This window comes from Phymastichus coffea, unplaced genomic scaffold, assembly GCF_024137745.1.
Source record: "Phymastichus coffea isolate CEN01 unplaced genomic scaffold, Cenicafe_Pcof_1.1 PCOF00135, whole genome shotgun sequence".
In the NCBI taxonomy this organism is placed as follows: Eukaryota; Metazoa; Arthropoda; class Insecta; order Hymenoptera; family Eulophidae; genus Phymastichus; species Phymastichus coffea.
Window position 1 is genome coordinate 152413 of NW_026706946.1, and position 27846 is coordinate 180258.

General features: G+C 37.7%; 3 protein-coding genes across 3 annotated transcripts in view; 2 read left to right on the forward strand and 1 right to left on the reverse strand.

The window, feature by feature from the left end:
- The window catches only part of LOC131671767 (beta-1,4-glucuronyltransferase 1), a 44972-nt gene extending 27084 nt beyond the window's left edge, over positions 1 to 17888 (forward strand). The window contains exons 5-6 of the transcript XR_009302570.1: positions 7146 to 7273; positions 17861 to 17888. The gene's annotated coding sequence lies outside the window, so the exon portion shown is untranslated. The remainder of the gene's footprint in view (positions 1 to 7145; positions 7274 to 17860) is intronic.
- LOC131671781 (trypsin-7-like) lies at positions 7686 to 9273 on the reverse strand. Its single transcript, XM_058948500.1, has 5 exons — positions 9163 to 9273; positions 8993 to 9102; positions 8722 to 8911; positions 8333 to 8516; positions 7686 to 7816 (listed from the first exon to the last, which is right to left on the reverse strand). The coding sequence occupies exons 1-5, from the start codon at positions 9271 to 9273 to the stop codon at positions 7686 to 7688; spliced, it is 726 nt and encodes a 241-aa protein (XP_058804483.1).
- Positions 17309 to 27601, forward strand: LOC131671788 (transmembrane protease serine 9-like). Its single transcript, XM_058948512.1, has 13 exons — positions 17309 to 17384; positions 17861 to 17976; positions 18052 to 18140; positions 18210 to 18348; positions 18411 to 18500; positions 18558 to 18665; positions 19423 to 19561; positions 24766 to 24871; positions 26043 to 26131; positions 26187 to 26352; positions 26428 to 26563; positions 26634 to 26741; positions 27072 to 27601. The coding sequence occupies exons 1-13, from the start codon at positions 17309 to 17311 to the stop codon at positions 27369 to 27371; spliced, it is 1662 nt and encodes a 553-aa protein (XP_058804495.1). The 3' UTR covers positions 27372 to 27601.
- Positions 27602 to 27846: the final 245 nt, after the last annotated feature.

A 27846-nucleotide genomic window follows, 5' to 3' on the forward strand; every position in this document is an offset into this window, starting at 1 on the left:
TCAAATTGTCAGCTTTTCATTTCCGTTAGATCGCGAATGTTCGTGTAATTTCATGCATGAGCCTTTTGTATTTTCAATGCTCATTGTTGATCGATAGCATTCCACGTATCGGTCGATACACCAAAATCGAATCACAGTCATCATTTGCTTTCAATTTGTCTCACTTTAAATATAGGACTACATTTTAGAGTGTTATCAATGTCTCAGAAATCGAAGAAGCTGCCAGGCCAAACCTGAATATTTTACCTGATTTCTTTTCGAGATACGTGCAATAAGAGATTTCTTTTTTTGGTGTCATCAATTTTTCATTCCTTATTTTTTCCGATTACCACTTGGCGCAGCAATAAATTGTTTATTTCAATCAGTTGTCATTACTCAATTCAATTAATTTCGATAATTCAAATTTAAGCGTGTAAATGAATACTTTTGTGTTACAAATTTTATCACTCAATTGAATGAAAACTTTTTACTGTGTCTATTTTTAAATATTCGAGAAAAATTGACTTTGTGACGTCGAACGGATATTGAGTACAGCAGTTATGATGAGCATTTTGTATATTTGAAAGCAAATATATACATCTACAGTGCATGGTCGATTTTTTCATTAATGTTTCATTGTATCCAATGAAGATTGACAAGCGGTGTACATGAATATCTTTCACTAATTACGATTGAAAATAGATGATATATACAGTCTTTACTTGAGAGAACCATTCTAATAAATAACTCATAGCCACAGTTCCTTAAACTTTCGAAAAGGGAATGAGGAGAGAGAGAGAGAGAGAGAGAGAGAGAGAATTTCAACACTCCATTTCGCCTTGTCAAACTAATAAATTATGAAAGCGTACGCCTCTAATTCGCGCACATATACATAGTTAATTAAGCGATCGTGTTTGTACAGAACAGCCGCGCGCTATGGTAAACGAAAAGCAAAGCGCGATAATCAAACCGAATTAATTAATTGACCGCAGCCGCGCACGTTTGTATGTTATGTAAACGATGTGATCGCTCATCAAGTAGCAAAGCTAAAAATAAAAAACAAGGAAAATCACAGACAGGAAAAATCCACGAGCTGACAAAATTCATAATGAATCGGTTTAGCGGAAAAAGACAAACGACCAACGGTATGCGTTCGTTTGCTTTTTTCGGCCTATTTCCCACAGAAGTACATTTTTGTTTTTTATCTGACACGCGCATAATTGTTATCAGCACGTTTCCGGGCGGGCGGATGAGTGCTTCGGGGAAAAAAAAGAAGGAAGAATGAGCCGAGCGACAAGCCGATAAACACGCGGCTATGATTACTAAAGAAACTACCGTGGCGTTGTAAACAAATTGGCCCATGAAATCGCTTCCACGCGCACGAACTGCTGACCACGACGACCCTGATTCAACACTGTATGTACGTGTGTAGATGAATTACATCGTTTTTGAAGCGCACGCATATGAGAGCGTGCGTGTCTGTTTGTTTGTATTTGTCTGCGTATTGTCGCCTTATACGATTGCTAACTATTCCCGTTGAAACTATAAGTGTTTTTTCACAAGTTATTTGATATGGAGTATATAATTATTTAGCGACAATGAACTTATTTCCGAATTGATTCTTTGATTTATGGCAATAATAGAGCTTTCTCTTTTGAAATACAATTATACGTTTTTACAGAGGGGGGGGGGGGTGGAAATAAGTTTTCGACTAGGATCAATATTTGCAACGAAACAAGCTTTTTTTTGGTGAGATATTTTCTCTAGGTTGTATCTTTAGGAAAAAAGTTTCAGCTCAGATTTGTTACCGTACGCATGTGCCTCATTTATATATATCCCCGTATCTTGTCAAAATTAAAATGGATTTATTATTTTGTTGGAAGAATTTATTCCATCAACACTATGTACTATATAAAATTAACCTTTTATTAACTGAGTTTGCATATAATTATTTTATACATAGAAATTAAAAATAATCTACCGTAAAAAATTGTAAAACATTAGTAAAATATGTAGGATTGTAGACGTTTGTTACTGAGGGATGATCCGAAACGTGTGTATGAAGAGAGACAGTTGATGTAAGGTCTGAAATGAGGATGTGAAAGAAAGAAAGAGAGAAATATATACGTATGAGGTATGTTAGAAAACATGATTGCTTTATAATAAAACATGTACGAGAGTTATTTATTAAAAGTAGAGTCTTACAAATATAATACATCTAACTGTGTGTATTCTAATTAATTTCATAATCTAACTTGAAACACTTGGATCTGACTTATACAATAAAAAATATCAACAGACTATGTAATATTGTATAAATAAACTAAGCGCTATAAAGTATTCAAGTTTTTTAGCAAAGTTTTCCATCCGGCGCGCACACGCGTATTATTCTACTTAGAAAATTATATCTGAATACTCTGTTGTAACTGAACTTTAAACACCGAATATTACAAATAATTCTGAAGAGAATTTACAATTCTTCCATAATGATTTTCTCTGGTACTTTCGTGTATATACTCGAAAACTAGAAATCACTGAACGTGGAATGACTCATAATCTGAAAGCTGCTACTGCCTCTATGTTCGAAATAACTTGTTTTGATAAGACTGTGTACATTGTGCAAAATATGCTACGCTAAAAGTTCACAGTGTACGAACCTGTCGTAGATTAGGAGATCTGAATTAGCTGTGTGAAGATCAAATGTTCGATACAGCAAAAATTGACAGTTTCATCAAGTTGACAAAAAAGACTCTTAAACTTCGAGATTCTATTGAGCAATTTGTCGATTCATTTTTGTTTCAGGAGTATAACTAATTTCTCTGTTTTCGGCTATATAACTATAACATACAACAATTTTTTTGATTTGTGAAATATATATTTCAGAAATGTTGACGTTTGATAATTTGTGAAACAAATCAATCAATAAATGGGTCTAAAGGGTTCCGGAAAATGAACTTGTCAATTTTCGAATAACTCGGAAGAGCAAAAACTCAAAATAAAATGTTTGACTTACGTTGGAAGATGACAAGTCTCATTTAATCTTCGAACGAACAATTTATATTCCAGGAAACTAAGAGATCAAGTTTTATAAATGCGAAAGCTTCGTTTTTAAGCTTGACGCTGCTTAGAAAATGCGTCAAATGAAACGTCAAGCCGAATATCATGACGAATTCTTTCCCATCGTGGAAAGTAGACAGAAAATTATATTCATTCTCCTCTTCGAAGAAATATAATTGTCTCGTTAAAGAAAGAAAATTACTGAAATCGCTAGGATAGGCAGTCCGTTGTACAGAGGCCCGGGAATTGGAAAGTGGTGCAACACACACCCGCCTAGAAGCATTTGCAATTCGGCTGTAACACTCGTCAGTTTAGTGTGAAACGCGAGGATTAAGGGGGATATGTTGACCATAGGATAAAAAGAAGAGCAAAAAAAGTTGGCGTTCGAGTTGGTTCAGTAAAAGGAGAAGAAATAAAAGTCTCGGAGAAAGTATCCGGTGGGATAGGATAAATCCCATATCGCGAACAGATGCTTGCCAAGTCGCGCAGATGCATTGGCGAAAGTCGTACCTCGGAAAACTTCTATTTACTTATAGCGAGTAGCGAACGTCTTGGCCATTTCACCCGAGGAATTTGCATGCGTGCAACTTTCTATTTGGGCTGTGCCACCCCTTTAGACGCACACGCCCGTCTCCAATATCATGTCTGCCAGGCTTTTTTCCCTTGCACTCCGTCGTCGCTGTGAGAGATATTTTTATACTTTTCTTTTCTTTTCCTTCATCATACTTTCTCTTTCGTATTTGCAATTGCTCTTTAAACTTACAACTGTGCAAAGACAAGCGATCGTGCATTGCAAAAGCCACTTATCTAGCAACGGCTTATTGAACAAGCATATACTTTCGTCTTTCTCCGTGTTTTCTTTCGCGGCAAGGGCATGCGGAATGACAAATGGAGCGCCGACCAAGTTCCTTTTTTCTAAGCGCCTCAATATTCTCTTGTTTTCCTTTCATTTATTTTCGTTATAATTCAGCAAACTTCGCCGTTTGAAAAACGCCACTGCCGCGAGCGCGAACGATGAAAGAAATGGCGCTTGATTGTCCATCATTTGTGTGCAAATTGCTGCTTTCATAACTATGCGCTCAGAGAAATATTTTTGTTGGAATACCTCTCTTTTCTCTTTTCTCTCTTTCCTATTTTCATATAGCTAGCGCTATATTAATTATTGTTTAGATATGTGGGTGGTAAACGCAGTGAAATTGGAAAAAATATAGAGTACCTGTAGAATTTTCCCCTTATTCTTTTCTCTCTGGAGCTTGATTGAAATATATTTATATCAATATCAAAGTGGTTGGAAGAGTTTAAAGTGAGATATTGATCGCACGTATTTTAGCGTTGGTTGGTGATTATTTAGCCTGTATTCAGTTTGAATGTGACAAATAAGAATTAATTTTAATTATCATTCGATAGACTTATACATATAGATATGGAAACAAACTTCTTAATGCTGTGCACGTGAAATGTAAATGACAAAAATGACTTTGACAGGTTTCGAATTTAAAGGACTCAGCGTGCTACTTGAAACTTTTTATACATTAATTGAATGCTGAAATATAAATTTTCTATTTTGAAATTTATATAACGAATATTTCAAATTTCATATTGACGACTTATCATTTTTTTATAGGATATCAAATTTATAGGATCTATCAAACTGGGACTCAAATATTATAAATGTCACTGTAATTGTATAAATTGGAGGCAAATATACTACGTCAATTAATAAAATAATTGCAACTTTATATTTTAGAATTAGATAAGTTCACTGAGTTAATTTCACACATTGGTTTGTGTTCCAGTTGTTATAATATGATCCAACGTTTATTTAAGCAATCGAGTACCGACACAGTAACAAACAGCAAACATCTAAATAAACAACAGGCATCTTGAAAGAAAAGCATCAAAAGCAGATGGGTGTGTAACTAATTAGTGGAGATCAGCACTGATGAAAATAAAAGTAAAAGCCTAACACGTATATTTAGTAGTTTATTTGTTTTTGGCGAAGCGCGAAGTAGCTTGTACGTGCACGAGGACGTTTAAACCCACGTCTCTGTTTCTTCCTCACTCACGCGCGTGCCAGCGAACGATGAAAAGGTAAGAAAGAAGAAGAAGCAGCAGCAACAGTAGAAGCTTCTTTCTCAACGGTAGAAGAACAAGATAAATGAAGGTATACACATCGAGTTGTAGTTGTTGGACCTGTACTCCTCTCCGAGTCCCAGGAGTGTTGGAATGGCCCAAGGCTTGGTTGTTATATGTATATATATAGTGAGAGGCTGCGAAGTGAACACGAGTCGCGATTAAGCCAAAACGGCTGCGAGATTTCCATAGACCAACCCGTTTGATCTAGTTGAAACGCTTCATTGCTCGCTCCCAAGACGTCTTGGCAAAATTACAATATGGGCGCAGTCACGTAACCAAGATTGCTCATTGTTGAATGTATCAACAATTTACAAATGGCTCTTTATTCTGTTTCCATTCCGATTGAATACAGCGAATATCGAGACTTTTTTGAAATATTGCCTTTTTCCTAGCTGGTCGTAATAACTAAACCTTTTCTTTTTTATAAATATGCGTAAAGCTAATTGTACAGAATAGACTGAATTAAAAATTTCATTTTGTAAAATTGATTATAGTAAAGATAATAATTAATGCATCCTATGATAGAAATAAAAATATAATAGGTCTCTTAAAAGGACAGTGTAGTGTCCACTCCATTGATTTAATACCGTTTACTTTCAATATCAACTTGCTTCGCTGACTCTCGTGTGGTATTTCATTAGTCCAATTATTCCTCATGCACCTTCTTGTTCAATGCTATTGGTTGAAAATAACGAAACTTAGCTATCGTACAGGCAGTTAAATTGTTTTAGATAAACAATCACTATGATAAATAGAATTACGTCTTTGTGATATATAAATAAGTAAGTAAACTAAACATTCGATTCTCGAGAATTTTATAAGTTTTTATTGTGAACTTTCACGAAATATCATAGTCTGATGAGTATATGAATACATCTTCAAGCAGTAGACTTATTCATAGCCTCCTATGATTGCAAGCAATTTTTACGACTGAAGTCCATATTGCCATAATAATGCCACCAGAAGAAAATGCACGAGCCGTCGCCACAATAGAGTGTCAAATATTAAAAATAATTAAGCTTTATGTAGACAAATGCACACCCATAAAATTGATAAGTGAAAAGAAAATGCGTTTGACTGAGCGAACAAAGGGTCATGCAGATGTGTCAGGAAAGGACAACGGCGTAATAAGCAAGACGGAAAGTTGGCAGCCAACGCGACAACGCGACGCTGCGCTGGCGATCAGCCGCGCTTGCTTTTACAAATATATTTGCTTAGGACAGCCGCGCTTACTGCTCATTTACATTTTAATTGCGCATTATCATAGAAAATATGGCTTTCTCTCACCCTCGCTCGTTATGGCTCACGCTACGACAGCCAATTCACCGTCCCTGGAAAATTCGAATCAGCGCGGCACAGCTGTCCTCGTGGATTTGTAATGTTGCTTTACTCCTCACTTTCTCCAACGGAGCAAGAGACACTTCTACGTCAAGTTTCATTCGATTTGATCGTGCGTAATTAGAAAATTCTTTGGCTGTGAATTTATGATGGAAACGGTACGGAATTTATCAACTATATGCTCGTACAGTAGATTTTACTGGTAGAATGATTAGCATAATGTTTGCCGAGAAAACTGTATATGTTACTTTATCATGATTGAAAAATGTATGTTAAAATATGTGGTTAGTTTAAAATGCTGTAAAGTTAATTGAAATTAATTTTTCCTGATTAAATGCACAAAATTACAATAATCACAGAAGCGTAATAAAAATTCATTATTTATTTCATGGAATTTCTTAATTTTATAAATATTTTTTGTAAATACAATCAATTATGATCAAATTTATGCCTTCTTTTATATTTTACTGCCATTGTTATTCGGATTTTCAGTGAATATTCAACGACGGTATATAACTTATCTCGAAAGACTGTTAATACATAAACAGGACAATAAGAGAAGCCACTGGAGAGGAAATAAAAAGAATACAACAGCATTTAGAACATCTAATCGCGGCTATTTTTCTACACTCCAGATGCGCACTCCATTTCTCCAGTGGGATGACAATCTCATTATAAAGAAGCCTCACCTCATCGCTCATTGGCATCATCCAGCTCGTCCGTCAAGCTTGCGTAATAGAGGGACTAAAGTCGAAAGCATACGGTGAGAAAAAAATCGTCTCACGGATAATCTTAACTAATGACATCATCACTCTAGTAATTTGTGAATCTCCCTCTCACTCGCTTTTAAATTTACATTTGTTCTAGCACACGCTTAATCAATTAATTTCTACATCAGTTACAGACGAGTAAAATAAAGAAAAAATATACAGTGCCAATGTTACTATGAGGTGGCGATGTGTGCGCCGCTAATATCTTCTTTCCCCGAGTTTCTGCCAAAATTGTCGCAATAAGCGGCGCGCACATGCCGCCCTCGTGGGTGCCTTTATTGTCGCCTGCACACACTCTCGTATTAGCTTGCGCATTAGGTTGTTCATTTTGAGGGAGGATCTGACGGCCTGGCACAAAACGCTTTATACTATTGTGCGCGCGCGATATGCGACGACACAGTGAAATTAGAAAACCATTTGGTAAGATTCTTCATTATCATGACTCATCGTTCCGATTATCCACTCGAGCGCTGAACTTACCTTCGCGTATACTGTTGGATTTTCGTATGCGCAGCCGTAAGTCCACGACGTCACACCTATTTAATTACATTATTACTTCATTTAGCAACAAGGTTCTTGTTCAATTCAAATTTTTTCATTAATCACTGTAGTCCTTTAGTTTAAAAACTACTATGAAAACTTGTTTTAGCCTATTGACTTGTACTAGCGAAGCTGTATTATTTAATTTTATTCGACCAAATGGGATTGGATTCAAGATAGAATTTCGATGCATAAAACTATTGTTGCTCATAAACACATTGCTTTTAAAAAACGGAAATGATTTCTACTTCCGATTGATTTTAACTAAGCCTTTTAGACATGCATGTAATAAATATATGCATAAGTAAATGAAATACTTTCCTTTATACAATCCAAACAGAGTTATGTTTCATTTGTTTTGAAATCGATTCGCTTTAATCGTTAAGATTATATTAAAATAAGATTATATTAAAAAATGATGCACACGCACGCGCACCTTATATACAAGATAATTACGACAAATAATTACAGTCAAAAGTCTAAACATACTTGCAAGAAATTATCATATTTACCTATTATCTGATCATCCAGAATGGCCCCAGACCCAGAATCACCTACACATGGTCCAAATCCTTCAGTGAACGCGCAAAACATATTATCAGTGAGTCTGTTAGATCCATAGGCATACTTGCATCTCTCACGACTTATCTTTTCAATTTGACTTCCATGAAGAAGGTCGGATATCGGCCCAAGTAACTGAGAATTTTACTATTTTTAATGTCTGTACAATTATGCAAGTGTATATATAGTAATACACACTTGCGTTGCACCCCATCCCGCAATAGATAATTTCGCATTCGAACCAATGGATAAACTTGTCTTTGGTAAATTAATAGCTTCGACGTTCCTAGTAAATTTGATCTTTTCGATCAGCTGAATATTCAAGGAAAAAAAAATTAACCCAAATACTTGTGATTTGTAAATGTAGAGCAAGTTTAACAGTTGAACTCACCTTAAGCAAGCCGACATCATAATCATAGCTAAGCTGATTAAACTTGGGATGTAGAAATGTTTTGGCTACCTTGTATACTACTCCATCCTCGTAGTATTTGGATGAGCCGGCTCTCACATGAAACTTTTCGGTATCAAACCTGAAAGTTTTAGCAAAGATTCAGTATAATAAGACTTTTCTACTTTTTCTTCTTCTTTTGTTTTGTTAGTTTTCGATTTACGCATTGGCACATTGAGCAGAAGTTATGATCCATTCATTGCTGATAATACTACCACAACAGAAATGATCGTAGTCATGGCCGAAGAAAGTCCCGTTATATTGTAGCGAAACCTATAAACTCGTACACGAATATTCGGTTTTGTCTTTTTTATCTCATGTATGATTCTTTACCATGTATGGGAAATCCTTGATATCAGCCAGTTGACCGTTGACAATTTTCAAACGTGCACCGTGGCACGCGAATACGCACAGCGCTACAAACGCGAGGAAGACTCGAGACATCGTCGCAATAAGTTTCGTTGCTTATTTGTTCAATTGCACTGAACTTGAGCTGCTTGGCGTGAACACTATATAAAGCTCGGAAAAACCTATATCAGCTTCTATCTAAGGAATTTAATATATTATTGTTTTGTTCCTTATCGCACATATACATTCGACAAGTAATACCTGCTTGATCCAATCGTAATCCATAGTTATTGCGTAACATAATTTACGTGGGCACTTTCTTGAAAAATTTCCAAGATGTGTACTTGCATCGATTTACTTGTAAAACATCCTCCCTCCTACACGGCTCTACATGGACGGAAGCATGAGGTAAGAAAGAAGAAAGAACGAACGATTCGAGTAGCTACGTTTAACATAAAAACCTGCTGCCGTGGCAAGTGTTCAATAAGTATCCCTATAAATATGCAAATGATAATGTCCACGGCATAAAGTATGCATGAAAATGGACTGTAGCCACCTAATATAATAGTAGTACTCGCTAGCGGAAGAGGCATCGATAATGGAAGAGGTTAAAGTCAGAGGGAGAGCAAAATATTCGGGCAGGCTGGAATTTCTGGCATCTTTGTACAAACATACATGGCCCGTCTAACGTTCGAGCTGCGGACCCTATTAGCATATAAATCCGACGATCAACGCGTCGCCAGCTTCGCTCTCGCTGAAATAGTCATTTGCATGATCAAGAAAGAGATGAAGAGCGAGAGAGACCCTCCGTGCGTCCATTGCATTTTTCCATTTTTCAGGCCGTTGCGCGCGCTCGATGCACAATACACGCTAAACGATATCGCTCAATCTGCAACGATCAAATGCGTTGACATAAGATCTGGGCCAACGATAAGATCGAGTATTGATTTACAATTTAATTGACGCATTTCCGTCCACTTTTTTTCTTCTTTGTGACGAGTCCCATTCGAGACCCATCGATGTCGCCATTTATCAAATGATTAAATAGCTCGTAAGTTGTTTAGCGTGAGACTCACATTTGATTTTCATACTGAGTGACGAGAAACATCAGATGCATTATTAATGTCACATTAAATACTTGCCACAGTATTATCCATTCAACAATCGAACGGTGAAATTGAATAAAGTTAGTCATCTTTTCAACAATACTTATTCGAAATGAATCTTTAAGCGAACTAATAGCTCCAATTACTCAGCTATTTTGCAAGTAAACTACTAGGCACCGACGCCAAAATCATACAAGAAAAATCAGAGAAAATAATTACCCGATCTTTTCTTCTCACTTTTTGGTAATACTAAAGAAAGTGATTTCCGTCAGAGAGCAGCTTCCTTTACACGGAGATCATTGACTTTGTCTTATCAGAGTGCACAAATACTCGTAATCTTAGCCGATAATGAAGAGCCACGATAAGACAAGGAAATTGGTCGTGCGAAAGATGGAGAGAAACGGAAGAAAAAGGAAGTAAAAAGCGTCTGGATTGAGGCGCTTGACTGGCTAGCGCGTGCGAGACTGCAATTTTATGACGACATTGTTGTCGTCGCACAACTGAGGATAAATTTACTCTGGGCATCGATCAAACGTTGTCACAAAGTTCGGAGAACTGAGAGCGAGTCAGCGAATCATTGGAAATTATGCTAATTGACGTCTGTCCAAGGCGAGTGATAAGATCTTTATATGATTGTCAATTGACCGAGCGGACTGTATTGACGATCAAAAGAATTTTCCGCGTTTCACAATAAATATTATCAGTTGACTTGTCTGTGTCTCGGAACGATGATTAAACAGGTGTTATTGCATTCCGTCGGAAAAGACGATGACTTTGCGATTATTATAATGGTTGTTTAATGCTCTAGCGCGAACGTTTTGTTTTGTATTTGGTGTCTTTATTAAATTAGGCTTCGACCTCGTTTTCAATGATTACGTACGTATTCAACGTCATCTCTATGATTGACGTTCCAAAGTTTAGAATTCAGAACGGAAGTTGCGTTCTCTTGCATCTGGCGATGCTGTTACGCAGCACGGTATACCTCAGCGGCTTGCGCCACTGACCCCCCATAACGTTTTTTCGTGCGGCCGGCATTGCATCACGTGAAACGCAGTGGAATAATTAAAAATGGAAGAAATCGTCAAGAACTTGACGAAAGTTATACAAAGTCTCCAAACCGAGATACAAGGTGACGGCCGTCAGAGAGTCCAACCAAGATGCCACTCGAGACCACGAGATCACTACTGTGAATGAGAAGATTAGAATGTTCCAATGCATGAAACCGCCATGACACACGGCGATACCAGAGAAGCATGTCTCACTCACTGGAGAAACTACAGCTCCTCCGGTGAGAGTTCATCAAGAAGTGGCAGCGTGTCACGCAGTCCAATGCCCGTGATGCGATGCCATAGCAAGGACCACTCGAGAAAGCTACTGACGGATGATTCCCGGATGAATCCCAGGCAGGAACGAAACCTGAGCCCCTAAATGTGAAGCCTTACTGTGGTGATATGGTTATGCGCGCTTGGATGCTGCGCAGTATATTGTGCGTAGATCTATTTGTTACACGGATAATGTTAGTGGATTAACTAATCAATGTTAATTAATTTTTTGACGAACAAATCAACACACAATGCAATGCACATCGTCCAAATGCTCATGATCAATACCGTAATATAGTCTCTGGCAAAAACGATGAAATTCAGGGTGAGTTTAGCACCTCCAAAAACAATGTCTTCCTCTATATTATCTGGTGTTATATAAGTTAAACCATTCATCCGCTCAGGTAGTAGTACAACGATAATGTCATAACGAAGGAGCAAATCAATCTGTTAGTATAGATCTAAAAGACTTAGGCTTGTTATGAAAAAATCCTGCGTACGCGAATTTCAAACAGATGACTTGGTACTTTAACTTGGTAACGTATTGGAACAGATGGATCACATTAGATTTAGAAAAGGAAGAGTGCGTAAAACTTCGCGACAAGTATTTACTCAAATACTAACGGTAAAAGTGAATGTCGAAGTTTACACCACCCTTAGTGAGAACGATTGCTGAAAAGACATAGGACTTGTGGCAGCCTGAAATAGAAATGATTTTAACCGCACCATGGCAGCTGTTGGTGATGCGCTCACCCGTGTTTTTAAATCAAAACGCTCACTGATAAAAGAAAAACTAATCGATGCAGAAAAACATTCTAACGGAATGTGACAGGATAATTATACATCGAGAAATGAGCGTTTAAATAAAAATTGTTCTCGAAAAGACAATCTTAAAAATCAGACATGATGCCTCATATTTCAAAATGAAAAACAACCGAACCACGATGAAACTAACGTCGAAAAGGTGTCTTATTTCAAACGTGTATTTGAAAGACGCGTACTATTTCGTACTGATTCATCTGACTTCTCGCAAATATTTACGGTTCTTTTTTTCTTGGTGAAATTTATGAGTTTACCTGTATTCCTTTTTGGCTTGTCAATAAGCCCATATCTGTTTATCAAACTAATAAAACTAATCACCTACTAGCTGTACAGCACAGGATGGACTTGATGTGTGTTTCTTGACGAATTTTCGTTATTCGGAGCAACGTACAAAAAATATCTATAAAATATAGGAACAACCATAAAGTTACTCGAATCACTCGGTTTCCTCGAAGACGATGAAAAAACTAATTTGTTACCGTTGCGTGCTATCGATATTTAGGCATAATTTTAGACGCTGAAGAAATTGGTGTCAAAACAATCGAGGATAAGAAATAGGCCCACGCAAAATTGATCGTGGAATTCAAAGGGAAGACATTGTGTACGATCTGTAATTTCGCATAATTCATCGGATCTCTAAATGTAGTCTGGTTGGGCAAAAAGTACGGCCCGATTCTGGTCAAACGATTGAGATACTAGAAAAAAATGAACTTATCCGAACTAAATTAGGCTACTTTGACGCAACGATAACCCTTCAAGTAAATCTCGCCAAGGATTTTCATTACTAGCTAATAATACTTACCTGAGGCAATAAAAAAAATATTAACAAATTTTTACCTTCCTTGTCTTTAAATGATACGAAGGGAGTGCGACAAGAGCCTCTGATGCAACATGCTGCACATCTCCAGCTTCAGATATAAGCAAATACAACTTACAACTTACGTCGTTCCGTCCTGAACTCTAAATTATGAAATACCAAGCGTCAAGATGACGTAGACTTTATATGTAGTGGTTTAGATGGAGGTCGAATATATATAATTTTGATTGAACTTCACTTATAGGGAAGTTCGTTTGATCGTTTAATTTTACTGTTTAAAATAATTTTTAAGTTTTACAAAGTGGATCTAAAATAACATTACAAGTAAATAATTAATAAATTTGATTATGGCCATTCACAAGTTTCTAAAGACAGAAATGCATCGTTAATTAAACAATTGTTGACGATAATTCGAAGATGTTATCAATTCGGTCGATCTTGAGTTTAGTGTTTTTATCGGATTAATCAATATTTTTATAATTCATCAGTCCATAAGGATAAATAGCAACAGTAATTTCTATAATGGACTTTTATGGAATTTTGTTGACGGACACTGACAGTGACATATTATAGGTAAGGAGTGGCCATGATTCAACGATTCGCATGAACAAAGATATTAATTTATTGTTTGAAGCAAAAAGAAAACCATCAAAATGATGTAAAAGTCAATAAAGATTCAGTCCGTGAGACGCATTATAAAATGCGAAGACATGCGCAATAGCTCCAAAACGAGGTAATTTTCAGCAGCTTAACGACGATCATAAAAACTATCCGAAACATGCGTTCCAAAGTACAGCCAGCGGCGTGCATATAAGCTTTCTCGAAGAGAAGTATAATACTCATAGCAGGTGGGTAGGCGACAATGTAAGCAAATTCGCTCTGCGCTCTCTGCAGAGGTTAAATCGCGCGCGTGCACATAGGTTCTCTCGCAGCCGGCAATGAAACAGTTGCGGTTGTAACTATTAATATTTAGGCGCACTTAAGGGACTTGAACGTTGTACCAGGTAATTATGAAGTTTCGTATACGTAAGCTATTAAGCTCGCGCACGCGATCTGCCTACCTGGCTTTACGGAAATGCGAGTAGCAAAAAGTCTTACTGTACGTGCTGTCAGAGACAGAGAGAAACGTGTACGATCGATACCTGATTTAACGAACAAATACAAACATATACAGCTAACTACAGCGCTTTGATTGACCAAGCCGCTGCATTATTCCTATAGCCTCTCTGATTTTCTCGTCCTTCTGTCTGTCACGTGTACGTACTCTATGTATGTATGTACGTATGAATTGAGTGTGGGAATGGATTAGCTCTGTTATTTCTGCCAACTGCCTGATTGGACTCTCTCTACCTTGTACTCTCACCTGAAACTTGGAATTTCGCACGATTGATTTCCTTGTCGTCGATTGTTCAAACCGCGATGGCAAGATCGAATTTCCGTGCGTGATTGATTGGTCGGAGAAAAAGCTTTTTATGGAAATATATTTTTTATTCAAAATATGATTTTATAATATATATTTTATAAGATTTTATAAATTTATTTTATATATTATATTTATAAAATTTATATTATATAGATTCATATTTATTTTATTATATATTTTTTATTTTTATTATATCTTTTATTGAGACTAATAAAATATTACAATTTTCTGATACCATGGGTAAGAGTATAATATAGTTTTGGTGGAGAAAAAGGGGGGGGGGATAAAAATCAAGAAACTCTTGATCGTTAGAATAGTCAGAGAAATACCAGAGCAGTTCATAAGCATGTTCTCTCATCGTAGAAAAGCTCACTGACCTTTTTAGATTTGTCAATTATAAGCAGGCGTCAAATCATCGGAGGCCCGCTAGCCATCTTATTCTTCTTAACCTTGAATAGATAGTAAACTCTCAATACAAGGGAAATAGTGTACTCGTAGTTAATCTACTGTTTAAACCTTTGCGTTGATGCAGCCTACTCCACGTCTATCAAACTGTTCCAATTTTTCTACTTTTATCTTGTTGACTGTGACTATGGCCAATTTCAGATTTCTCTGATCTGAGAACATTTATTTATCTACCCCATCTGAGTCTTCTAAGGCTTCTTGTGGAACCTCTCTGACTTAATCAACTTGCTTTACGCCGTCAATATCGAGAATTTCGTCTGTGACGCTTTCGACCTTCCGGTTTTAGCGCCCCTACGTACTGCACTGTCTTATCATGCGATATTTGCTAAAACGACGTTTGTCTGCTTAATGGAAGGAGAACGTTTTTTTTTACGTTTCCCTAGGGGATAGGATTTTAACCTGGGTAGCGTTTGGGTTAATATTCTCCCGTAGTTTTTCTATATATTTATGTATGTCTTTGACATTGATTAAGCTTACAAATTTCGGCAAATGATAATTTAGTAATGTATTTATTATTATTAAATTTTCATCTAACGAAGATTATGTTCAACTTGAAATTTAAATCGTGCTAATACACATTAATTGGCTCATAATGCTACAATGTCGCTATAGATGAATTGTTGAAGGGGCGAAGTTGAGTAGGAATAAAAAAGAATGATTTCAAATTAGTTTTTTTTTATTACAACAGTTTCTTTTGTAATGCACAGGATTACACAGGATTGAGCTCTTACTGCATTGAAGGACAGTCGGATACTAATTGTTTTCCGCCACGCAGGGCGGGGGCTCAAGTTTTTCTCCCCTCCCTTGCTTCTCTCCTTCCGCCGTCGCTGTAGCGCTAGGCCCTAACGAGGGCTCACCCTCTCCTCTTTACTAGCTCTGGCGCTCGCTATCATGTAGCTTAGGAACGTCTCTTATGTTCCTAGCTGTAAGAGGATGACCTCAGTGCCGCGAGGGCCAAAAGCCTCACATTTCCTGCGAGTCTGCCACCACCAGGTCGACTGTGGCGTAGAAAGGTGGTCTTCGAGAAGGTCCGGATGAGCGGGTATGACCAAGTTGCTACGCTACATTGCAGACGCATCTTAAATGTAACGCAAACGCAACCTAAATCTAACACAATTTAACATAACGCGTCGAGTTTCGAGAGCAGCTCCAATCGGCTTCACTTTGTCGTGTTTTAACCCGAGCTATGGTCACAAAGGGAAACTCCTAGTCGTTACTCACTGTAGCGTCTAATCGATGCCGTAGTCCTGCACTGGCCGGGCATTCCGGCATGTTGACTGCTTAGCTCTGGTTCTATCTGCGTTCTCCGCTTTCCCTAACGCAATTAGCGCTTAGCCGGTCTCGAAACGTGGCCTTCCTTTCTTTCTGCGACGTATGTCGAGAATTCCGCTTCCCGTCTCGAGGAGCCACGTGGACTAAAAGTTGACCTCGCTCTTTATATACGTTTTCAACATGATATTCCCGTTAATTATAACGATTCAAGCAAGAGGAGAAAACGAGAAAATCGCGAATAATCCACAAGTCTGCATTTTTCCACTGCAGCGGTGGGGAACATGGGGGGAACATGGGGTGATAATCGTACAAAGTCAAACTATATCGGAAATCGATAGCGGCATCGTTAGAAAAGAAGAAAACGAGAGAGAAAAAGGCACGAGATAAGCGTTCTCGTTGGCGTTCGGCAGGATAATTGGCATTAGACCGATTTTCAAGCGTATTGGTAGGATAATCGATAGAGACATCGGAATGTTGGCTAATAGTTCGGCGCCTTGTATATATTGTCGCACCCATGAAGCTTCGATAACGATGAATTATCCTACTTCTAGACCTAAAGCATTGTCGTATAATTCAACGTGTCTTTGAAGCCATTTGAAAGCAAGAAAAGTTGTACGTATTTTTTGCGTAATCGCGCTTTTCTGCAGAACAAATATCGATTTACAATTTTTTTCTTCCTTTCTTGTGTCTTTCCCATGGAGAAGATGTGCCGCACGCGCGTGACCGAGTTTTTTACTTAGCAATTAACCTCGTAAGATTCGTTATTGCTGCGCAACGCAACGGTGTATACTTTGTTCTCCCATTTTTTTAATGGGTTCTGGGGACATCGATTAACTGACTTCTCTTTAAAAAGCAACTTTCCGTGCTTCGGAATGGATAGTCGTTGTTTCATAGCGTTTGCGTGATGGATATTCACATCGCGGTCGTCGTGCTCTGTTTGCTTGTACGCTGCACCTACGCCGAGATTCTCGCAGGTTTTGGTAATAGTTTGACCGAATTGCGCTACTTTTTTCTCTCGGTATCTGTACATATTTTTTTTCAAGTATTGTAGTTGAATGCGTTTGAGTTTTCGTTTGGTTTCGTGTAATATCCATCAGTGTTTATACTGTCAAAAACATACAGCTTCGTTAGTTAAAAAGCACAACTGCGGTGCGTTAGTAACTAAAGTGAAAACCATATATTTTTCAATCAATAATGTGCTAAATGAAATATATCCTATTTCTACATACGTGAAAACATTCGTTTCTGTTTGATTTTTCTGTTGAAAACACTCTGTATTTTGAATGGGTGTGGCGTTTTTTTCTACAGTCGAGAGCATCTAGTATTTTCTAATAAGAAATTATGAATATATGTGTTATTTTGTGAACAGAAACTTGTCGCATTATAGGCTGTACAACATTTTTATAGATGCCTTGCTGTCAAATCAATGTCTATTTTTTTTAAATCATATCTACAGATCCAAGAGAATCCATAGATGATCCCTCAACAACAATTGGGAAGAAAATCGTCGACGAAGATGACCGAAGAATTGTCGGTGGTTACAAAACCACAATTTCCGAGCATCCCTATCAAGTAAATATTTTATGTATACAAAAAAATTTAGACTCGCACGAAAATAAAATGTCACTGTGAACAATTTGCTGAAAGGTTTTCTTGCGATACAATGGACGCTATCGTTGCGGGGGTGCCATACTCTCGGAGGAATGGATCATCACAGCAGCGCACTGTTTAAAATCGTACGTAAAGTTCACAGACAACAGGCAAAGAGAAGGAAATCCATTAAAATAAAGATAACATATTTTCAGAGTATTCCCAAGCTCATTGTCGATAAAAGCTGGTTCGTCGACGCTGAGTGGTCGAGGTCAGGTCAAAACTGCGCGTGAGATAATCGTCCACGAAGACTACAGTGCGCGCGAGTCCGACTACGACATCGCCGTTATCCAAGTAAACGCCTTTCGCAAGCACCTTATGTTTTTGTCGTGACGCTAATAATTAATATTTTATAGCTTGAGTCGCCGTTGCAGTTCAACCGGAACGTACAACCGATCGACTTGGCTTCCCACTCCGATGACTATTCAGATGGTAGTGAAGCTACGGTGAGTGGCTGGGGAGTACTCGATAGTCAAGGTGAAATAAGTAACCAACTTCGACAGACCTCCGTCACTTTGTTAGCCAACTCCGAGTGCCAACGATTATACGGACGTAAACGCATTACTAACAGGATGCTATGTGCTGGCACTGGTGGCAGTGATGCTTGCCAGGTAGTTGATTGGTTTTTTTACGGTTGGACGAAGAGCAAATTGTTTAATCTTGTTTCTGAGAGACGTCATAATCGATACATTACGCGGGCTATTTACAAAGCTATTAGTCAAGTGCGAAACAGTTGTGGAATTAAATTAATTGCGTGTTGATCTACTTTTTCAATCTACTTGAATTTGTCTTTTATTATTAACGAATAATCTGACTAGTATATTTTTCGGATGTATAATCATTTTTACTATATATTAGTCATAGTTTTAAATACATATCTCTCATTGTCTATAATACAACTTCATTATAATATTGATTTTCTTTTAATCGTTTAATTTATCTCAAATAAATTTGGAAATTATCCGTTAGAAGATAAATAACAATTACGAAAAGTAGATTATTTGAAAAATAGCATTAGAAGATTTGATTTGGATATGGACAACTTCATAACATTATTCCTCTACTAATTATTTTTAAAACGAATAGATTCACAAATTAAAACGCTATTAAAACGCTCAGTATTCATTGTTATGACTCAGAACGACAAAAAACCGTTTGAGTATGGCTTTAAATATCTAAATCGAAACATAGGAAACATAAATCGACCAGCTTTCATTAAAAAAACAAGCGAACTAGTACATTCCACTTATTCTCAAAGCAGTGCTCGTAAATCACTGTAAAAAAAGAAAAGAGAAAGAAAGAGACAAAAAGAATTCCTTCTTCTCTGATATAAAAGACGAAATCCCAGCTAAATCGTACACCTTACAGGGCGACAGTGGTGGGCCATTGGTGCAAGATGGTCGGCTGATCGGCGTAGTATCGTGGGGTTTCGGCTGTGCCGAGGCTGCCTACCCTGGCGTTTACACGCGGGTCACGGCGTTGCGCGCCTGGATCAGCGAAAAGACTGGCCTCTGAGCTGCTGCGTCTGCCATGCACCTTCCTATACTGCCGACGTTTTATGGAGGATCATCTGCGTTTAAATTTGATGTTCTTTTTTTTAATGCATTAAAGTACATTCTTTTTTCTTATTTTTATAATTAACGTGTTTTTTTAATAAAGTATTTTTTGAGTAATGATTAGATGATACATATTGACCTGTATTTCGAGAAAATTTTTTAGAATCTACTTCATTACTTGATGGTAAGAATAAACCAATTAGTTACATATTAGACGTGGACAAGCTATTTCTTTTTAAGATTTTCTTGAAGATGTAAATAATAATATTTTTATAACACAAGTGAACTTTGATATAAAAACATTTGTTTTGAAATATAGGTCAGAACACGTTCGCTTAAAGTTTACTCTGCACGTTCAAATCTAGTTAGCTTTGAATGGACAACTTCTCACTATACTTTTTACGTTTTTTAATCGGATTTTACAAGTTAACGTAACATGCAAATGGGAGCTATAAAAGCTGCGTGAAAAATTTTTCTTGTGTTATAAACCTTTTTGTTCTCACAATTTGTATACTTTTCTGTAAAAAAAAAGAATTTTTATATTTTCTATTGGAATTTTACAAATTAGAAAAAAGGTAAGCAATTGATTTATCCAGTAATTTGCGTGGAGAAAAAGAACATCAATTCTATATAGCGATAGTTTTATGTTTTATCTTCACCTGTAGTATCAAGAATCACGTATCTAATGTATAAACAGCGTAAACTGTAAAAACTGCATAAAAAGTAAACAAAAGATTTTCCTTTTTTTCACAAAATACGCGACGCATAAAATACAGATCCCTATTGCGAAGTTTTAAAAGTGAAATACGAGTGTCGTTCGGGAAGAGTTATTTACGGTGTACAAAGTTTATATACTAACCGTTGATAAACCTGCTCTTGTCTCGTGTAAAGTTACTTCTGAGTCAATTATTTTATAAATATTTCCGTATAATTAACAAGCGCGCCATCGATGCAATATACGCACGCAAATTAATTAGCACGAAATATGAAATAAATTTCCGCTCGAAAAATGTATTAATAAATACCTCATTTATTTGCAATAAAACATTTGATTTTTACGTTTAGTAAATAATAGAGCATTCTAGCGTTATTTTTTGTTATTCCGATTTCGCCTTTGTCCGTTGCCTCGCAGTACTTGCACGCTCGCCCTCGTCAGACCGGACGCATGTGTGCGTGCGTGAGCGTACCTCTCATGCCCGATTCGTATGTTTGAAGTGCGGATTATCGAAGCCGGGAGTGAGGAACGACGCCGATTTCGACAAGCCGTGAAAGCGAAGACGCGCGCAAGAGGAGAGATCGAGGGATTGGGAGTACAGGGAGAGGGCCAGCGCGGCGTGCGTGCGAGCGTTGAGCGGGCGCTCACTCTCTTCCAGCAACTTCCAGGCAGGACGCCGAGGAGGCAACAGTAAGGAAAGAAGACGCTCTCAGCATTGCAGCACCCTAGTTCAGTTTGTTTGGTGAGCCGAGTTGTCCCAGTCTTCGTAACGGTGCAGCCGACGCTTCATCAGCTGTCATCGGCGCTCGGAGGACCTCAACAGCAAAAACAGCGGGAGGAACGGTGACGTAACAGCAGCGATACCTACGGCAGCGGGAGATCTCTCACTCTCTCTCCCGTTACCGAGCGCGCGCACACCTTGCACGGGAGTCATCGATTCGAGGTGATCTGTTGCTCAACGGTGAGCATTAGTGCGACTGTTGAGCAACTTATGGTCTTCGAAACCGGCCGGAGCGGTTCATCGCTGCGCGGGCGAGCATTCGTGCCGACCGGCCGAGGTTTAATGCTTCTCTGAGGATGCCGCCTCGCCCCGATCGCCGGTATGGGCGAGGTATTGCCGGGTCATAAATTTTGTTTCTTTCTTTTAAATTTCTTTGTTTAAATTGGCTGGCATTAGACTTTGTTTTAATTGATTCTTCGTCGTGAATTTTGTATTGCATTCTCTCCTTCCACGGATGTCGCAACCTGCATGCCCAGTAGGTTGCTAAGTAGCCGAAGCATCTTTCCTCCCAGATCCTTATGTAAATAATATTGTAGAGTCGTGGACAAAATTTTAATAGTAAAAATTGACTCACTTTACATAAACACTATTGAAAAATATCAACCTCCGCTTCAAATTATTTCAATAAAAGGCAAATTGAACGCGAAAGAAAAGTTCGATTAGTAAAGCTCAGTTATATTTTAAGTTATTGTGCAAGTTGTAGAAAAGTGCCATAAAACAAGCGCATTAACGAGCTGGCCTAATCAAATAGGAATTGCTCCGTACAAATCACCTCTATCACACTGTAGCAAGACCAATGTAAAATTGATAACAAGAGATGGGGGGAGGGGAGGAGAACAATGTGTGGTGCATGTGCGAGTTCGCGCGAGAGAGCAGATCAGATAAAACAAAAGGCGAGGTGATTAACAGGCGTTGCTAGCCTGCACTGCAGTAGTGTAGCAGCAGCTTCTCTCTCACTTGCAGGAATGCCAGGAGCGTAGTTACTCTTCCGAGGTAATTGGCATTATGGCCGACGGCGGCGGCGTACAGCCTCCACCACGGCAGCGGCATAATCGATAATACGCGGGCCTATCAGGAATGTTGGCTAATAGTTCGGCACCTTGTACACATTGCTAACAGTGAGTTATGCATCCCGGACAAGAGCTTTGTCGCATAGTCCCCTTCCCCTTTTGCGATATTGTCGCGCTAAAGTTTTCGCGATGATCAGTTCCTAAGGTTATTAATGGGTATTGCCAATTTGCCGGAGGATGTTAACTTCTTTTCTTTTTTTCATCACTTAATGACGAAACAAACTATTTAATTTGTGACTATATTATCGTCACATTATTTGATCTGCAATTTTATAATTTGATCGAGAGTTCGTTATTCATCAAGGTTAATTATACGTTATGAGATAGTATTTTGACCTTATTAAATTTATAGGCTTTGTTGGGAATTAAAGGCAAAATTACACTTGTATTATTAGTTTAATGAAATGAAAATATTCAAGGATAGTATGCAAAATAATTGCGTTAAAACGCTCGTCAATACTTAGCTGTTTTCTGTTTGAGAAATTGCTCATCTATTTTCAATAGATGGTAAAACAGTAAATCTTAGTTATTTGTCTTATTTCTGGTCACATTAGCGAATATGTCAAAGTAGTGAAATGGTTAATAAATAAGCCATTGAAAAAGCTAAAAATCTATTTTAAGAATATAGTATTCTATTTTTCTAGGTTAATTTCAAAACAAAGAAAAACTTTACATACGTATTCAGGTTATCGTTAAGAAATAAAAATCAATCTTACGATACAATTGCAAGGAGTGAAAAAGATTAATGAAATATTATCTCGAAAAATCCGGTTACATATGTGATGGTAAAGATAAAGAAATTCATTCGGTATCACTGCAAAACAATTGCAGGTTATCGATTGTAAAATTCAAAACTATTCTAATCTGAATGTATAAAAATTGTTAACAGCAACTATCTCTCTCTCTCTCTCTCTCTCACTCTCTGTCTCTGTCTTTCTATGGCGATCCAATAATGTCGCATCGTAATCTACACACACACACGCTAGAGCGAAAATAAAAAACCTTTTAACTCACCAACAGCAATCACGAAAACATATACAACAACTGTCCGTTAAACAAATGTTCATGCATTTTTCACAAGCCATCACGAGTACGAATACATTCGCTACAATTACATCAGCTTTCACTCGCTCTGAGGAATTATTGATAGTGACACGCTCGCGCGCACACACACACGCATGCACATCAGCAGTGGCATGGTAGCATGGTACAATCGTAATCACGTATTCATAAAAAAAATCTTGTCCCGTACAAAGCGATAAAAGGCTTGTCCATCGTGGATTTGTCATCGAAAGTTATCCTTCGTCATAGCTAGAACATCTAAATCGGGGACAAAATAGATTTATAACACGTCTCCTTCCGCGCGGGTTACAGAGCAGAGGATAATTCGTCGTCTCCGGGAGCTCAAGAAAAAAATCAATACTTCTATGTAACCAGAGGAAGACGGCTCGGGATCTTCGTGAAATTGGAAAATTGTCAAATGATGTGGTTTTTTCTGCCGGGGGCATTAAAGTGGCCGATTACTCGACACCGATAAATTACCGTCATGCAGCAACTACCCAACCTTTATATATTTGTGACTTATCGCATAGATCGTAATGAATATACATGCGGCAATGTCCGGCAAGCATTAATTTATGCATAAAGCTTGTACGCTCGCTCGTCTCTTGACGGCTAAAACCCCTCGTTGCATAACCCCCCTCCTCGTAAATAGCTCGTCGAAACCCTCTCCAACGCGCGCAGATAAAGACGTATACTCGTATAGGCTTCGATATATGTGCGACTTTTCGGAGATTTATTAGTTAGAGCTGATGTCATGCTCTGACATTTTTGATAAATCTGTGAATTGTAGGCTGACTATGTCTGCAATATCTGTCGTCTAGGTATTTACTCTTTAATTTAATAACGAACGATATGCGACTCTGATATTGCTGCAGCTTATTGAAATATCCAATTAATGCATTACTCTAGTTTTTGGGCTTTCTGGTTATCAACATTTGCTATATTTATTTTTAAATTTGTATTTTTGCAGTCTCTTGTGAATTTTGTAATGTAATCTTGTTATCTTGAAAGCGCAGATCAATTTCAGATAATTTGATATTCATAACTGACTTGATCTATTGATTATTTGCAGGCTAACTTGCTATTTTCACAAATTGCGTATCGCTTATTTTTGTATAGCTGTGTATTATTTGTATTATTTGTGTCTCAAATGTGAATTTAGTATAAAGTTGTGCCACATTATTTAAAAGTCTTTTTGTTGGTATTAAATAATGTCATTGCTAAGTAAGAATTGCAATTATAGAAATTTACAACATGTAAGAGAACAAAATAGAAATGTAGATCGAAACTCTTGAACAAGCAGAGCAAAAGGAGCAAATGAGAAAATTCCTTAGCCAAAACTATCGCCACCCTTAATAAAGTTTATACTTTCTAGCGGGAAAAGTAAGTGTCTACAAAGTGTATGCGTGTGTGTCTATGTGTACGTACAAAAATAAAAATACAACAATCAGGCAGCAAGTGAACCATCGATGGATAGAATCTTGTTAATCCAAGGTAGGAAGCTACCAAGTCTGATATAAACACCAGGATACACGCATTTAGCATCAACCGACGACAAAAGACCAACAAGTACATCATCGTTGGCTAGCACTGCTCCAATGTCCAGCTATGCATATCAAGAAAAATACTCAAAGTAGATAAAGAGACAAATGAGGTGCTTGTATGGGAGTGGTGGCTTCATACACATGTACGTACCTGGCATAAGTTTGCGTTGGTAGCGCAGAACATTTTAGAAGTAAGCGCACGGTACCGTGGCATCGAGTTAATACATGAGCGTTGATTTACGAGCGAAGCTTTCTCTACTGAAAGCTTAGATCCTCGCCAACCAACCAGATGCAGCACACTGCCGTCCTTTAAATGATATTTGTTCGATGAAGGTAGGAATATTGGTAGATTAGCGTTTGTTGTCCTGGTCTGCCAACATAAATCGTAGCGCATATGCTTTTTCTACAATGGGCCTTTTTGTTTTAAACACATTCGACGACAAAAAGTATGGAGAGAAGTTTGAGCTACGCATGAACATTTATGAGATATTTAATCAACCATAGTTGAACTAATTTTGTCAATTATGCATTTACATATCGAACCATGCTTGAATATTTTATTTATATTGGTATCAAATTTATCTGGAAATTTCACAAAAACTCTAATAAATTACCATTTTTTAAATTTGAGTTCTTCATGCTTTCACGACTATTTTTAGGCTGGATCATTATTGATTAGAAAATTTGAAAGCCTTTCTATAAAATTCAAGAGATCGAAACGCGTTAAAAATAAATGCAATGCTAATGAAAATGCGTTAAAAAATTATTTTATTTTAAGTTTTTATGGTCATAAATAATTTACAAAATTAAACCATGCTTTATTTTCACTAAAACGCTCGAAATTTATTCGGAGTGGTATCCCTTTTATCGTCAATTTACCAAATTGTTAAATCATTTTTGAGCTCAGTAAAACCCTTTAAGTATATTGTGTGCGTTTCTTGCAATATCGCTTGTCGCGGCTAATGACATCGAAACACATTATTGCACGTTACAAAATTATATACATCAACGTCATTATTACAGTTTAATCCAATTATAGTTACAATAAATTATCAAACTATGACACAGTCTATTTCATATTATATCAATATTTATTTAATGTTCATCGAAAACCGGCACAACGATCAATTGATCGCGAATTGTTATTAATCAGTATAATTTAACAATGTGAGATAAGAACAAATGTGATTTGTACGAAAAAAGGCGAAAGAGATAAGTAAATACTAGTCGTAACGCGATAAAGTGCCAGCCTATATAAAGTACCGAGAAAACTAACGGCACTATGCCACTAGCCAACATGAGAATCACCTTGTCACTACTCGCTGTACTCCTCGTCGATCGTCATTTCGGTAAAATAAAGAGGAAAAATCGAAGAGGCATTTCGTTAACATTTTTACTTTGCAGTGTACGCAGAACGATCATTGTTGCCGGACCATCGTATAGTAGGTGGTGTCGAGGTGGACATAGTACGGCATCCTTATCAGCTAACGTTACAGCGCTCGGGATTGCACACTTGCGGCGCTTCGATCATAAGCCGGAAGTGGGCCGTCACCGCTGGTCACTGTGTCGGGTAATTTATTAGGCTCGATTCCTCTTTGAATTTTTCTGATGCCACATAGAGCATTTACTCGTCTCTTGTCAACAGAGCCGAGACGTCGCTGTATCGCATCGGAGCTGGCAGTAGTAGCCGTATCCATGGCACTTTTCATAAAGTCGCCAAAGTTATACGTCATCCCAACTACGATTCTGCTGCCATAGATTACGATATAGCGCTGTTAAAGGTAAAGCAAATGTAATTTGTTTTATTTTTCGAATCGAGTGTAAATGAGTTAGAGATTTGCTGTACTGTAGATTGAGGACGAGTTCCAGTATGGAGACAACATGCGACCCATCAATCTACCCGAGAGAGAACTGCTGTCTGGCGAGATTGTCAACGTGACTGGATGGGGTGCCACCTCGGTTAGTAGACAATACTGTATTATCTGCTGATACGAGCGCTCCGCAAGCTGGACGCTTGATGCCCGTTTATTCGCAAGGTTTTCGCCTAATCTATAAATATTTTCTTAATTCTTACTACATTCTGGTCTTCCTACTCGTAAAGTTACGCCAAACGATTTTTTGATTCATTTATTGTATATTACAAATAACAATACTGCAACATCACTTCGAATGACCCGTGAAAAAAAAAGAAAAAACTAAAATTGGCTGTCAACCAGACTAAAGCTGGTGTGATTGTCGTCAAACGAATCGATCGATCGTCTAAACCGCAAAGCGTATTTGCCATGACAGCAAGGAGGAGCGAGTTCCGAGCAACTGATGCGAGTGACACTGCCAATAGTCGACCGCAAGACATGCGAGGACGTCTATACACGAGTAAAACCCATCACCCAACGCATGATTTGCGCTGGTCAGTTGAAAACCGGCGGTAAAGACTCTTGCCAAGGTGATTCTGGTGGACCTCTGAGTGCTAACAATACACTCTATGGAATCGTGTCTTGGGGACAAGGCTGCGCTCAACCTCATTACCCCGGCGTCTATTCGAATGTAGTTTTCTTGCGGCCGTGGATCACCAATGTGACTGGCATTTAAAAGTGTTATTGACAAGCGGGAAATACACGATGTCAAAATTATTTGAAGTCGTCGATATTATTTTTTTTTTGCTTTATTTCTGAGATTTATCGAAAATTGTTACCTTTGGAATTGCACGGTGTTGTAGATATGTGAAAAATGAACTCTCCGGATACATCTCTATGACTTATTTATTGTCAATGTAAAAATTAAAGAAAAGAACTTGTTAACTGATGTTTCCAAGTAATTTTTTCGCTCTATCAATATTAGCCAAGGGTATCAATGAAAATGGATTTATCCTACTATTTATTTGTTTTACTTAAAAAAAACTCATTTACCTTGAGCATGGCGATATCATTAGTCAGCAGATCTTTATCAAAGCTCTGATGTACAATAATTTTGCTGACGTGAAATATCCTCGCTTCAGTAGACCGTCGATACAAATCCATTGAACCCGTGAACACACTGATCCTTGGTACAGCAGAGCTAAAGAAAA